General features: G+C 51.3%; 1 protein-coding gene across 1 annotated transcript in view; it reads right to left on the reverse strand.

Moving 5' to 3' along the window:
• Positions 1 to 14,614, reverse strand: part of TBC1D22B (TBC1 domain family member 22B) — a 79,502-nt gene that overhangs the window by 27,649 nt on the left and 37,239 nt on the right. Inside the window, exons 6-8 of the mRNA XM_004710742.4 lie at positions 13,943 to 14,071; positions 12,235 to 12,300; positions 9,086 to 9,200 (exon numbers count right to left, since the gene is read on the reverse strand). Coding sequence (XP_004710799.1) covers positions 9,086 to 9,200; positions 12,235 to 12,300; positions 13,943 to 14,071 — 310 coding nt within the window. The remainder of the gene's footprint in view (positions 1 to 9,085; positions 9,201 to 12,234; positions 12,301 to 13,942; positions 14,072 to 14,614) is intronic.

Raw genomic sequence — 14,614 nt, forward strand, 5'->3', positions numbered from 1 at the left:
GAACGGGGAGAAGTCAATGGGGAGAACGGGGAGAAGGTAATGGGGAGAACGGGGAGAAGTCAATGGGGAGAACGGGGAGAAGTCAATGGGGAGAAGGGCTCAGAGCCGCAGAGGGGAACGAGTGCAGAACTGAAAGAATGGAATAAACGTCACTCGATTGTATGTGGAGAAGCTGTTAAACGGGCATATCGTTTGCTGCTGCATACTTGCAACACTGAGAGTTAAACAAACACAGACAACACCCCGTCTAAGTAGAAACCATTTCTATCACCTGAAGAAAGCTTCCTTGGGCCTCGTCCAGCCGGCTCCCCCTAGAGGCAGCCGCCGTTCTGGTTTCCAGTGCCCTGAGTTTTCCCATTTTCTCTACTGCGCATAACTGAAATCTTACAATGTGCACTCTTTTGGGGTGTAGCTGGTTTCTTTTATTCAACATAGTATGCTTTGAGATTCTTTCATGTTACTGCATTTATGAGTAGTTTGTTCATTACTGAGTACTACTCCCCAGTAAACATATCTATGCTACCTCTAGAGGACATCTGGATTATTTCCAGTTTTTGATTGTATGAAGAAAGTGGCTACAAATATTCTTGTACAAATGTTTCGGAGGCTTATTTGTTTTCATTTTTCTTAGATACCTAGGCGCAAAGTTGTCTAACTCTGCTTATGGCCATATTCTCAGTGCCTGGAGGAATGCCTGGGACAGCACAGTTGCTCAGAACAGATTGACAGAATGGAAGAACGGTGCTACTCCATCCCCATCCCTTATCACAGAGTGCTCTCGGCGAGCTCAGAGGCCAATCACCACGCTGCAGTTCACTGCCCTCTCGTGGTCAACCCCAGAAAGGCTAACATCGTCTTGAAATTGTTCCTTTCACATTCATCTAGACTTGTGCAGAACGCCTATTTTGGACACACATACACACAAACAGGACGGTGGCCTTGGCCTTAAAGAGTCACATGGCCTGTGGCCGAGGGACAGAGAGGAACAACACAGACGTGGGAAAGTGCTCTGAGTGGCGGGGCTGGGGAAGTCTCAGGGCAGAGTTCCAGGATGAACGATGGACCAGGATGATTAGCTCAGGGGAGGAAAGGACGGTGCTGGACAAGGCTTTGGATGATGAATGTCCATTTCAGAGGGTTGAGTTGAAGGGATGAGGCAGGGAGCACCTCACATGGGGCCTTGCCTACCAATCGAAAGAACCTGCTGGGCATTTTGTCCTGCCGATGGCAGGACACTCCTGAAAGGGACACCAGAGAAGGGACAACATGTTTGGCCACTGCAGTCATCAGGCCTGACCGGTGGTAGTCAGAGGTGGGAGGCCACCACCTTAAGAAAGCTTTAGGACATGAAAACCACCAGGGCTTTGTCGCTGACTAGATACGGAGGGGCCACGAACCATTCTTAGCATTTCTGAGACGTGGCAGGAGATGCTGCCACGGAAGAACTCACTGGATGGGGCACAGCTGAGAGTAGAGGGCCCCTCCTTTCTCCCTCAGAGCAGCTGGTGGTTTAGAACTACTGACCACGTTGCCAGCAGTCCAACATGTAACCACTGCACTACCAAGGGCCCTTATGAGGGTACTAGCCACCTGGAGTAAAGAATGATGCTTTCCAGCCTCACTTGTCATGGCTGTAAGATAAGGTGACCAGATTTTAACATTGGTAAAGCAGGACACCCTTGATAAAACTCATATCCTGGTGAAATAGCCACATGACAGCCGAAAACCGTATACCCTAGCTTGTCGTGAATTCTTTCCAAAAATTGGGACTTTTAAAAATGCCGCAGAACGTCTGGTCACCTTACTGTAAGACCAAGTGCGGACAAAGGGGATCCACGCCCAAACATGATAGACAGCTTTGCAAAGTGTCCCTAAATGGAAAGGACATTTCTTTCTTTTCTTGTCCTTACTGTCCAGATTCAGCTGAAGCCTGGCTCTGTAACATCCGTAACAAAGAGCCAAAGGCTCTTTGTCTGAACTTGTCATGAGCAGTGAGTACGTTTTTCTACCTCTGAGCCCACGGTTACCAGCCAACATGGCAATCGCTCTCGCTGGAGGGCTTCCTCTGTCTCTGACCTTCTACTGCACAAAGTCCTTCTCCAGGAACTGGTCCCTCCCGAGGCCGTGGCCAAAGTACATGGACCAGACTTTTGCCATCTTCATTTCTAAGGACCACCCTGGCTATCCTTCTTCCAATACAGATTGTGTCCACTCTTCCAACACAGCATATTGAGGATTCTTTTCCAGTGCCGTCTTCTTGACTCACGGGCTGGTTTTCAGATGCAGGTGAGGTGACAGAAAAGACCGTGTTTAAAAAAAACCAGAACATTGTGAATGAGGGGGAGTGTAGAGTAGGGACCCAGGGCCCATCCGGGGGAAATTGGACATCCCCTTGCAGAAGGGCTGCAGGGAGGAGAGGAGCAAATCAGAGCGCAGTGTAGTAACGATGAAATGTGCAACTTTCCTCTAGTTCTTAAATGCGTCCTCCACCCCACTACCATGATCCCAATTCTGCCTTGCATATCCAGCTGGACCGGAGGATGTGCACTGGCACAGATAGGAAGTGGAAATATGGTGAACCCAGGATAGATTGAACCCCCCAGGACCAGTGGAGAGGGTGGCAATGGCGGGAGGGTGGAGGGAGGGTGAGGGAGAAAGGGGGAACAGAGGACAAGATCTGCATATGGTCTCCTCCCTGGAGGACGGACAGTGGAGAAGTGGGTGAGGGAGATGTCGGATGGGGTAAGATATGATAAAATAATTTATAAATGATCAGGGGTTCGGGGGGAGAGGGGAGCAGGGAGGGAGGGGGGAAAATGAGCTGACACCAAGGGCTCAAGTGGAAACCATGTGTTGTGAGAATGATGAAGTCAACACATGCACTAATGTGCTGGACACAAATGACGTATGTACGGATTGTGATGAGTTGTATGAGCCCCTAATAAAATTATTCTTTAATAAATAAAAAAGAACTGAAAAAGAAAAGACGGTGCTTGCGTCAGGAGTGCCTTAATCTTCAGGGTGACTACTTTGCTTGTACGCACCGAGGTAATCGGTCACTTGACACTGCGACGGCTGCTTCTAAGGGAACGGTTATGGATCGGTGGATCAAAGGCAATGCACAGCTGCACTTTGTTTCCGTGTATCCTGATGTTGCTTCTTGGCTCAGCCGTAAGGTGTCTGCTCTTTACGCTGAGGCACACCGCACACTAACGCTGTAGTCTAGTCGTCACTCATCAGCAAACGCTTCAAGCCTCTTTCCTTTGTGCCACGTGTGTCATCTGCATGATGCAGGTGGTTACCGACTCTTCCGCTCCCTCCAACACAGGCTTCTCCATGGTGCCCAACTTTGAATCACTTGCTCTGCAAACAGACTGAGTAAGTTGAAAGGACGCACACTTTCCTGAGGCTAAGCCGCTCTGCTTCAACAACTGCCTCACGGTCTGGGTATAGGCATACGAGAACGAGGAAGTCTTCTGACATTCCCACCGTTCGTTATAATCCACATGGTGGAACCGCTTCATGTAGTCCATAAGGCACACGTATGCTCTGCTTTCAGTCAAGATCTATTTGGCATGAATAATGATACCCGTTATTCTATACCCAGCTTGAATTCCACATTGGGCGGCTAACCACAAAATCGGTGGTTTGAACCTAGCAGCTGCTCTGCGGGAGAAAGATGAGGCTTTCCGTTCCTTGATATACGGTTGCATCCATTTTAAAATTATCTTCAGCAAAACTTGACTATATGTGGTATTAAGGATACTGTTGGATTATTTCTGCACCCTGGTGAACTGCCTTTCTTTAGAAAGGGCACAAATGTGGATCTCTTCCAGTTGATAGCCAGGTAGCTGTCTTCTTTAAAAAAAAAAAAACTTTTATTGGGGGCTCTTACAACTCTTATCACAATCCATACATTCATCCAGTGTGTCAAGCACCTTTGCACATATGCCAACATCATCATTTTCAAAGCATTCTCTTCCCACTTGAGCCCCTGATATCAGCTCCCCATTTCTTCCCCCTCCCCTATCCCTCACGAACCCTTGATAAGTTATAGATTATTTTTTCCATGTCTTACATTGTCCTCCATCGCCCCTTATCCACTTTCCTGTTATTCGTCCCCCTGGGAGGGGGTTCTAGATTGATCCTTATGATCAATTTCCCCTTTCTCCCCCCACCCTCCCCTAATCCTCCTGGTATCTCTACTCCCTTGTTGGCCCTGAGGGGGTTATCTACTCTGAATTCCCCGTGTTGCAGGCGCTTATCTGTAGCAGTGTCCATGCTCTGGTCTAATCTGATTTGTAAGGTAGAACTGAGGTCATGATAGTGGGGGGAAGGAAGCACCAAAGAGCTAGAGGAAAGTGTGTGCTTCATTGGTGTTACACTGCACCCTGACTGGCTCATCTCTTCCCTGTGACCCCTCTGTGAGGGGATGTCCAATTGTCTACAGATGGGTATTGGGACTCCATTCCATTCACATTGGGTATGATTTTGTTCTGGGTCTTAGATGCCTGATACCTGATCCCATTGACACCTCATGATCACACAGGCAGGTGTGCTTACTCCATGTGGGCTTTGTTGCTTCTCAGCTAGATGGCCGCAGGTAGCTGTCTTCCACATTTCTTGGCATTGCCAAGGGAACACTTTCAACACTGCTTTCATTTGTTGAAACATCTCAACTGGTATTTTATCAAGTCCTGGAGCTTTTGTTCGCTAATACTTCGGTGCCGCTTGGACTTTCTCCTTCAGTACCTCCTGAAACGGTACTGATTCTTTCGGGGCAATGACTCTGTGTATTCCCTCCATTCTCCCTACACTGTTCTGCATTTGTTCTGCACGATTGCTACTGGAGGCTTGGCGCTTTCACTCGTTCTCTCCGTTTCCCTTTTGCTTTCCTAACTCTGGGTCTTTGCACATTTCATTTGAACACTCTACTTTGTCTCCACAAGTTACCTCTTGAAATCTTGTGTTCAACTCCTTTGCTTCATTATTCCGCTTGCTTTAGCTCTTCTCCAATCGAGAGGAAGTTGCCTGGGGCACTGTTACTTGGGGCTCCCTAGCATGTGCGGTCTAGCCAATCCTAACGGAATAAGCAGGAATGTCCCATTGGTAACTGGACACAGTCAGGTCTGGGAAGGTCTTCTCCTGAAAGTTCCACCACTGCCATCACGCTCCTGAGTAAAAGCGGAAACAAACCCCACAGCACTGTTTTATGAAGAGGGGAGAGCTCTTTGATAGTTGGTGTTCGTTTTGCACTGAAAGAAACCGCCAGGCATCATTCTTCTTTGAAAATGGGAACGACACCTCATGTGACATGCGTGATGAGCCCAGCTTCCCGACATGATTTCTTTACATGCGCCACTTCAACCGTGCTGCTCGTCAGTTTACTCTGATCATGACCACACTGTCAATTATCATGAATCTCAGTGTGCTCAGAACTAGATCAATGGTACTTCCCTAAGCCAACAAAAGGTCTTAGAAGTGAGTCTTAGAGGTCTACAGAGGGACCAGAGTATCAGAGACGGACGCTCTCCATAGGGACTCCAGCACGGTCACCACTAGCAGGCACAGCTGGCTGACCTACAAAGAACCAACTTCGAGAGGAGCAGCTGGGCTCTTGCAGAGAAAGCAGCTGGCTCAGGGCCCGCACTGGACTAGCTAGAGCCAACTTCTCCATCAACTCAGAAGGGAGTCGCTGGGTCTCCCCTTTTCAGCTCTCTTACCATGAACATGACACGGCACATGAAGCAAGTTCAGGTACTAACTTATAAAAGTGATAGTGGTGAGGGATAGTAGGTAAGGAGGAGATACACTATAAACAAACCATGCCCCAGGAGCACACGGATCCCAGGGATCTGCAGTCTTCCCATTGTGGTACAGTGAGCTCGGGTGGTGAGACCAGTCCAGGAGGAGGAGGATGCAGCCAAGGGCCTGGCCTCTTCCATGAGGGACGGATATCTGGAGTGATTAAGAACTTTTGGAAGTGGCTCCAGGTGGCAGGTGCACAATACAGTACTTAAAGAGTTAAAATGGCAACATTTTTTGTTAAGGGTGTTTTACAATAATACTAACAATGGGCCCCACCTCCCTAGGTCTAGAAGGAGGTGCAGGTACCAAAGACTCTTCAGAAGTCTGTTTCGGAAGAGACATTGAGTACTGCCAAGACTGACCCCTAGGAAGGGCAGGCAAGCCCGCCCCTCACTACATAGATGCTGGGGGCAGCCGCAGCACCCCGGTCAGCAGGTGTGGCAGATCAGCCATCTGCCAAGCCTGGGGGCCGTCCTCGCTGCAAAGGCCGCGTGTGTTGGGGCTGGAGTGGGGTTGGAGGTAGTCATGAGATGGGTGCCAGCAAGACGTGGGTAAAGCCCGGTCTTACAATATACATCACAGCTAACAAGACCACTGCCTGTCTCAGCAGAACTGCAGCCGTGAGGATCACTTGGCCCGCTCGTAACACTGTTACGGGGATTTCATGCCAACGGTTGGCTTCAAGTGTAGATTACTAAGTGGATTCACCCTTTGCGAGTCTTATCTTTGGTACAACTTTAGAAAACTGCACTTGTGAAAACCTGCTGCCACCGAGTTGACGATGACTCTTTGCTACCCCACAGCACAAAGCAGAGCGGCCTTGTCTGACTCGCAGGGCTACACTCTTGACAGGAGCCGAGAGCCACAACATCTCCCTCCGGCAGAACCACGCGTGAGTTCCAAGCCCTGACCTTCTGGCCAGCCGCCGAGCACTTCATCCCGGCACCACCAGGCTGCTTTCCTAACCCAAGCCCACCGCCTCCGAGCGGATTCCAATCCACGGCGACCCTAGAGGGCAGAGCAGAAACATCCCATAGGGTTCCTACGGCTGTCGTCTTTAGGGAAACAGAAGGCTACATATTTCTGCCACAGAGTGGCTGCTGGGTTCAAACCAGGGGCCGTCTGCCTAGCAGCAGAGTGCTTTCACCGCTGGGCGACCAGGGAGCCGCTCGTACAACACCAACCCCCAAGTCCCTTAAGAAAGCCAAGGAAGGCAGAAGAAGTCAGCTGCCTCCAAAAGGGGCCTACTCACGGAGGGCGGCAGCGTACCTGCTCTTGCCTGCTGCGCTGGCGGGCCCGAGAGTGGGCCAGCGGGATCTTTCACCCTTGTGTCCCGTGCTGCCCTGGTTCCTGCTACTTCGGGGGCACCAAGGATGGTGCCCCTCATTAGTTCCCTTGCCCTTTGTGCCGGGGATTGTGTTTTCACGTTATCGATGTTAATGTACCCCAGTAGCGATGACAAAGTCTCGCTCCCTGGGTTCCAGTTCATGCCCCCACGGGTTGTTTCAAACACAGGCTGTTAAACACGTCACTGTGATGAGCCACGGCAGGGGCATGCTTCCCCGAGTCGCAGTCCAGTGTCCTCCAAACAGAGGTCCAAGAAAAGGGCGGCTTCCGAGGCATGTGCTGAGCCAGTTCCGCTCAGAGCCGAGAGGTGAGGCCAGAGGGTGGTGGGGGCTCTTCTGAGGGAATGCCGAGGGCACGCACAGGACAATCCCAGGGACTTCTCTTCAGGAGAAGTTGGAAGAAAACAAAGCCGCGTTGCTGGGGAAAAGGCCAGGAACACGGCCCTGGAGAATGCGTTGCATCGTGACAAGGCTCGTTCTGCACGGGAGCAGGGCCGGTCTGTCCTGTGAGGCTCTCGGGGAGGCTTTGCCCCATCCACCCAACTGCGCTCATCTTGCCCCGCCAGACTGCTTTCGTTCCCGGAGCTCACAGAACATTTAGAAAGCACACGAGGTGAGTGCCCCGAGGCCGTCCGCACGCATGTTGACGTGGAGTAAAGCCAGGCGCTGCGAGAGCTCCAGAGATGGAGAGCCTGCCTTCAGAAGAGCACAGAACTGGGAGGAGGGATGGGGGGGAGGCAGGGGGAGCAAGCGGCTTCACGGTCGGACATACCCATTTAGCAAAGGTCTCCTGTCCTCAGATTTACTCATACTTCTGAGTTTACTGCTATTCAGCCTTTTCACGTTAAACTATGATCAATACCTTTAAATGAGTACAGAATTCTAGCTCCAACTTGATAAGACATTTATCTTCCCTTTCTCAGTCTTCCCTTGAACATCTCAGCACTGCATTGCAGTCCTGAGCTAGAATTCCTCTTCTTAAGAGACCCTCCCAGCCACAGAGGGGCTAGGGCCTTCCTTGCAGGTACTTGATTTCGCTTTTTAAGACTGGCATCTCTTTGAGCCTTAGCAGAAGCCCCGGAGCGGAAGGACCCGCATGCGGCGTTTCTTATGCCTTCTTCTCCGTGGGCCTCCACCCTCTTCTCCGGCTCATGACCCACCCGCCTTGCGGCGGCTTCCTCCAAAGGCCGCAGGCACCGCCGCCTCCAGAGCCTCAGGAAAGGGCTCCACACTCCCCCTGCCCCTAACAAGGAGGGTCGGATGAGTGAGGGCCTGGATGAGAACATGTCCATGATCCTTCCCAGGCCTGATTGCTCCATGAGCTTCTCTATCCTGTGGGGAGCGAGACCATGTCAGATGGGCCTTCCCGCCCGTCCTAACACCATAAAATGATTTTCGTTGCTACTTCATCACTGTCATTTTGCTACTGTTAAGACTCGGGCGACCCCTGGGAAAGGGTCGTTCGACCCCCAAAGGGGTCGTGACCCACAGGTTGAGAACCGCTGGCCTCTTCCATGAGCAACAACTCGAGATGGAAGCCGAGGCCTCAATCCTTCCTTCCTTGCCGGCCCACATTCTGATTTTAAGACACAACAAGCGCACTGAAGGCCGGACCAGCCGGCATGCAGGAGGGCCGGGATTTGGGACAAGTGTAAAATCACCCGAAAATAACCGTCAAAATGCCTGGTTATAAATACACCAATTTGGTCCTTCTTATGACACGGCAGGTCTTTCCGGGTGAGATCTGTGACTAATTCAGGAGCTAAATGCCACGCAGCTGCGGCTGCTTTTAAAACGGAGTCAGTGTGTCCCCAAGCCACGTCCCCTCTTTAGCAAGATACTCCCCTGGCTGCGCTCCTTGGAAAGACAAACAGGTCACAGAGAGCAAAGAGCATCATTAGCTTGTTCAACTTGGTGCCCATGCTTCTTACCCACATATTCTGAGAGGAAGACGACAAAAAACGGAGTGACCAGGTCATTAATTCCCTGGACATACCCACTGGCCGGGTGCCGGATGGCCCAAATAAATAGAATTCTTTCAAAGATCTAGAAAAACAAGAAAGGAGACATGAGGTTAAACTGTGGGGAAACACCCCCCACCTTCCACTGGTGTGCCATCATTTCTCTAAGGGTTGGGGCAGCATTTTTAGGGAAAATGTAACAATACTACGGGGCGAACGAAGGATGTAAGTGCAGGTTTCTGACCCGCCTGGTGTTTTCAAGCCGGGAGAGAGGATTGGTGCCCTCTGCCTGGTCCCACTGACTGACCCAGTGCTGGAAAAAGACCAGGGCAGCTACACAAGTGACTCAGGAAAGGTTGGTACTGGATGCCAGGGGCTCGCATCGTAGATCACTTGTTCTAATCCCAGGAACAAGATGGTGGCACGTCTTCCTTCTGGTTCCTTTTTCTGGATTTTGGGTCATTGTGGGATTTGGAAAGGAAATCCTTTCTCCACCCCCGTCTGTTCATCTGTGCTGAGGACAAGGAAGGAGACCTACACCCAGAGAGGGGCGCAGCTCCACGCGGTTGCTAGTCAAGCTGTCCAAACAGGGAGTCCCTTCATATGCCATGATGCAACCCAAATGTTTCCTGGGGGGTGGAAGTCAAACAAACCAAGTCTCCAGACTACCACAGGCCGGATTCTGCGAAGGGGAGATGAGCCTGCGTGCCCACAGGAAAGCCTGTGGCCTGGGTCGCGGTAAAACGGAGGGCCTTTGTGTCCCCTTACAGAGCCCCGCCCAGTCTCACTGAACTGCACCCCTCTGGCTTCATAAGGCCCTGAGAGTCCCCCCATCTTCTCGCCATCTGATAACCCCGGCTTGATGATGGGGTGAGCACAACTCGTGAGCCTGAGGGCTGACTTGGGCGGGAACTTTGTGAACTACACCAGACAGATGGCAGAGGGATGGTGACTCACGCAGGTGGGAGGGGATTTCAGAGGGGCTCGGCAGTGGGCGTGGCCTCAGCAGAGGTCTAGCTAGTCTCAGACCAGACCACAGAGTTTGAGGTTCACTCAGAGGGCAGGTAAAAGAGATGATAACTTCCTAGGAGGACCAATACAAAAAAAAAATCGTCTGGGAGTTGGTGAAGTGGTATAGGAGAGAGCAGAAAAATCTAGAGACACAATGCTGGATGCTTCCCAGCTCCCGAGTCACAGAGCGTCCTGTTGGCTTCCCAGCTGATGGTAACAGCTGAGCAAACACTTCCACTGTCAACACGCCTGCTCTTACCGGCAGTGAGAACAAGCTGTTTCCATTAAACCAGGCCACCTTCTCTGCTGATAAATGACCCCTTCCCCCCCACCCGGAGCTGGACCCATCTTGTGCAGGAAAATTGTAATGACTCTTGTCCCCCTGAGCTCCCTACCCCAAGACTGTTTCCTCACACCTGTGTGTACACCTGTGGTCACCCATTTGGTTTCTAGTCTCTGTAGCGTGCGTTTGCCTCACTACCTGCGTGCCGCTGCACAGGGCACCACGCCCGGTGATGGGTGCTGCTAACAGTAAGCTCCTCAGGCTCGTCTTTCTGAGCCCTCACAAGGGCTTCTACTCCATGCTCTTGATCTCTGTGAACGCACAAGTCCTTGAGGCTCACTTCAACGTGGTCAAGTGCATGGAATCCGGCTGTTCAGAATCAAGAGCTCTGATCCTCTCTAGTATGCCCGGACAATGAAGACGGCTGAAGTCGCCCGGTTCAAAGGAAAAGGCCAAAGACATGGATGGACACTGACGAGCTCTAAGTCTGGTTGCCAGGGGAGACCCACGAGTCTCCACCATGAAAGCACGGGATGCTCCATCTTTGCAGAGCGGAGTGAAGAGGCCCCGCTCGTGTCTCCTGCACGAGCGATGGCAGTGCAGACTTGCGGTTTCTAACTCTCAAGGATCTTTGGGGTACCTTTCACTACCCAATGCCACTCCATTCTCTGCTCCTGGGTTGTGACTTCTGCTATGTTTAAGAGGGCTGTAGCCTGCAGCTGACAGAATGATTCCAGAAAACTGAAAGGAATATCCTTCTTTGCATGCAGCTTCCACCAGTAGCACAACCTTTTTAAGTAAACTAATTTCTACAATCCCAAGTTGAGAATCAGCGTGCACAACTAAAAGGTAAGTGTTTGAATATCTTCGTGTTAAAATAAGGAGCACGCAGGAGCACGCGGAGCCCTGGGAAGTGGAATAGAAGCAGAAGGAACCCTGGGTGGGTTTTCAGCTTCTTCTGGGCTGAATCTTACAGGTGAAAAAAGAGTGTGACCCTAAACATCTTCTATTGGAGAAATCAACTGGGCAGAATGATGTATCTAGTGCAAAGTCAAACAGACATGAGCTTGGGTCCTGGTTACCACCACGCTTCTCTATGATGAGGAGAGCTGCAAGCTCGATGCAGACGGCACTCTGAATCCAGCCCCTAGCTTCTGGAGAGCTGCAGAGAAAATCCCGAATCTCGAAGGGTTGCTAAGTCCCTGTTTGGGTCAGAAGATTTTGGCAACAGAAACAATCTGAAAACAATACCAAACAGAATCAAAATGCCTAGTGCATGCCCACATGGGTGGGCAGGGCTTTCCGTGCCAGAAAGGAGGTGCCAGATAACATGGCGCTCAGCTTTTGCGTGAGGGAGGGGAAGACATGCCTCTATAGTTTACTGCTCTTCCCGGAGTGCCCTCCCAGCGCCTCGGCACCTGACCACTCTCCCCGAGACGCTCATGTGCTTTCTAATACCTGAGGTCTCAAGATGCCACTACCTTCCGTTAGATAAAGTGAGGTCTGCAGAGGAACTGTGCCAATATGCTGGCAGGAGCCCTCACTTGCCCCCAGCTATTCACAAGGCGTGGGGCCAGCCTTAACCTCTCTCTATGCGCACCTCGCACGCTTGCTGACGACCAAGAACCCATGAGAAAGTGTCCTGACAGGACCGAATCTGAACATAATGTCCTATCCCTGTCTGAACATGATGAACAGAAGGTACTGCCACGGTTGGCTGCAAAGTAAACCCGCTGGAGGGAAGGCGACTGTATTAGGCCACACAGAAAAAGGGCCAGGGAGGAATCGGGGAGACAGGCCGGCCGATGTCAAGTGCTTTCCTCACCTCCTGTACAAGTGGCTGCTGGAACAGTGGGATCAGAGGATTGGTCCTTGGAATGTCGATGTGAATCTGAAAGAGACAAGCCACGTGCAAAAACACAAATGCTAGTTTGTTTCTGTGACCAGTTAATTTTGAGAAGTTATTTTCTTAAGAGCCGAGAATCACGAAAGTAAGAGTTAGAGCACACATTTATCTGTAGAATGAAAAAAAAAAAAAGTTTAGGTGTCCTACCTGTCCATCAGGAACATGTTTCCATGACTATAATAGCCTATTGAGTCAACTCCCCCAAAGCAAACAATCTGTGTCTAAAAGCAACAGTCCTTTGCAACCTGAGAGAATCACTGGCTTTTCCCTATTGTTCTAGAACAATGCCAAGGGCCAGCCACTTGGATACTTATCACAGCATTCACAGGCCATACAAAATTATCCACATAAAAGTAGCCCGTTACATAGGGTCAAACATGTCATGAACCCCTCCCTGGTGTGGTGGCTGGTGTGGTCCCTTTGGTGAGGTATGGGAAGTTCGCTGGTATGAATGATGTTGTGGGCCGGTGCTCTCCATCCCCATCTACAACACAGGTTCCCAAAACAAGAACAAAACACCCGGCACTCCCCCGGCAATGAAATGCTTTGTACTCCAGCCCACAATCCAGGAATAGGTGTAGGCATCTGTGTCACCCACTTTGGGAGACACAACTCCGGAGTACCCGTTTCACTCTGGGCTGGCACTTACGTAACAAGTACGATCCAGATGTGTACCCCTCTTTCAGAATCTTACTCATCAATAGTCCCCAAGAACGGAAAGGCCCAGGGAGCCACAGTGGCGTGTAAAGATGGTGTGAAGGACTGGCTCGTGACATCATGACGTCTCCAGTGGGGGCAGGCCCAGGGGTCTTGGCCTTCAGTAACTGGAGGCCAAAGCCTTTGTTCTGTTACCAAAGAGGTTACTACAGTCATTTTGGGACTCAGGGGAGAGGCCTTTTAAGGCATGTTAAGATTGTTCAAGGCCTTGTCTAGCGGTCCTAAAACCATGTCAGCAGTACACCCCCCTTGTGGACAGCTGCCCATCTGTGACCACTTCCGTAACCAATAGACGGACTACTCTCCCCAACATACTTCCGCCATCCTCCCCCAGGCTGTGAGAGCCACTAGGAGTGATGACAGAAAACTCCCCATATCAAGGCTGCTGATGTAAACTCCTGCAGACCGGCAGGCATGGGTGCTGAGCAGGCACTGCAGCTGCCAAGGACATATAGGTGCCACCGTCCAGAGATACTGCACCACTGCTGAGCTGAGTGTACCCTGTGCGTGTGCCCTGTGACCCTTACTCCTTCCAGTGCGGTCTGTGTACCAGCAGCGGCGGCGGCAGCACCGAGGAGCTTGTTAAACGTGCTCAGGGCGACTGAAGGAGGATCTGCGTTGCCATAATCCCTAGGTGGGGTTTCAGCAAGCTCCCATGTGATGGACATGCGCGTTGAGTTTTGAGAAGCATTGCCAATGGCAATGGCATGCCCTACCCCCACAAACATGCGAACACACACACACACAGCATCAAATCAGAGCTAGTGAATGGAAAGCTCCAAGGGGGGGAGGGGGAATTCTAACCAGCTTGCCTTTGTCTGAAGTCCTGGACAACCTTTACCCCAGGAGACATCCCTGCAGGTTCTGACAACGAAGGAGAGGCAGAAGTGGCAGTGGGTGATGACTGTACCTGTCTGTAGGTATCCTGATGATGTTCCTCATTTCGAGAGTCATAATACTGCTCAATGAAACCAAAATATTCCTCCCGCTTCCGCTGCAGGGTCAACGCCCTCCTCTCGGTGTTTGCTGGAAGATAGCCCTGTAAGACAGTCAGATGGGGACAGAGATGGGGCGGATACATCCGAATTTTTAGTTACACTTCAGCAGTGGCTTGGCAACGATCAAAGGACCGGAAGGAAAACTGCCTTCTGGTTCGGGCCACCCAGTGTTTGTCCTCTCCTCATTCAATGAAATCCACATGTGGGCAGGCTGAGTGTGGCCAATATTCCCACGGCTGTTTGCTCCTTGGGCCTGTGCTGTGCCCAGCGTTTGTACTGCTGGTGAGCTTCCAGGCCTCTCCAAGCTGGCACAGTAGAGCAGAGAATGTAGGTCAGTGGGCAGGACCTGGGCCCGTGTCATGGCCTCTGACGGCTAAGTGTGTGCAGGGCCAAACTTCTGAGATGCACAGGACCGGCAACCTCTGCAGCGTGCGTTGTGGCGTGCCAAGTTAGTTAGTGCTGGCTACAATCGTCTCTGCTGGGCCACTGAGAAGTACCTTCTTTTCCCAGCACCTCCTGATCTGGTGGCCCTTGCGGTGGCAAGCAGGAGTAGAGATTAGAGACACACACACACACACCCCACA

This window comes from Echinops telfairi, unplaced genomic scaffold (genome assembly GCF_000313985.2).
Source record: "Echinops telfairi isolate 266 unplaced genomic scaffold, ASM31398v2 ScPeMD7_3533;HRSCAF=4204_1, whole genome shotgun sequence".
In the NCBI taxonomy this organism is placed as follows: domain Eukaryota; kingdom Metazoa; phylum Chordata; class Mammalia; order Afrosoricida; family Tenrecidae; genus Echinops; species Echinops telfairi.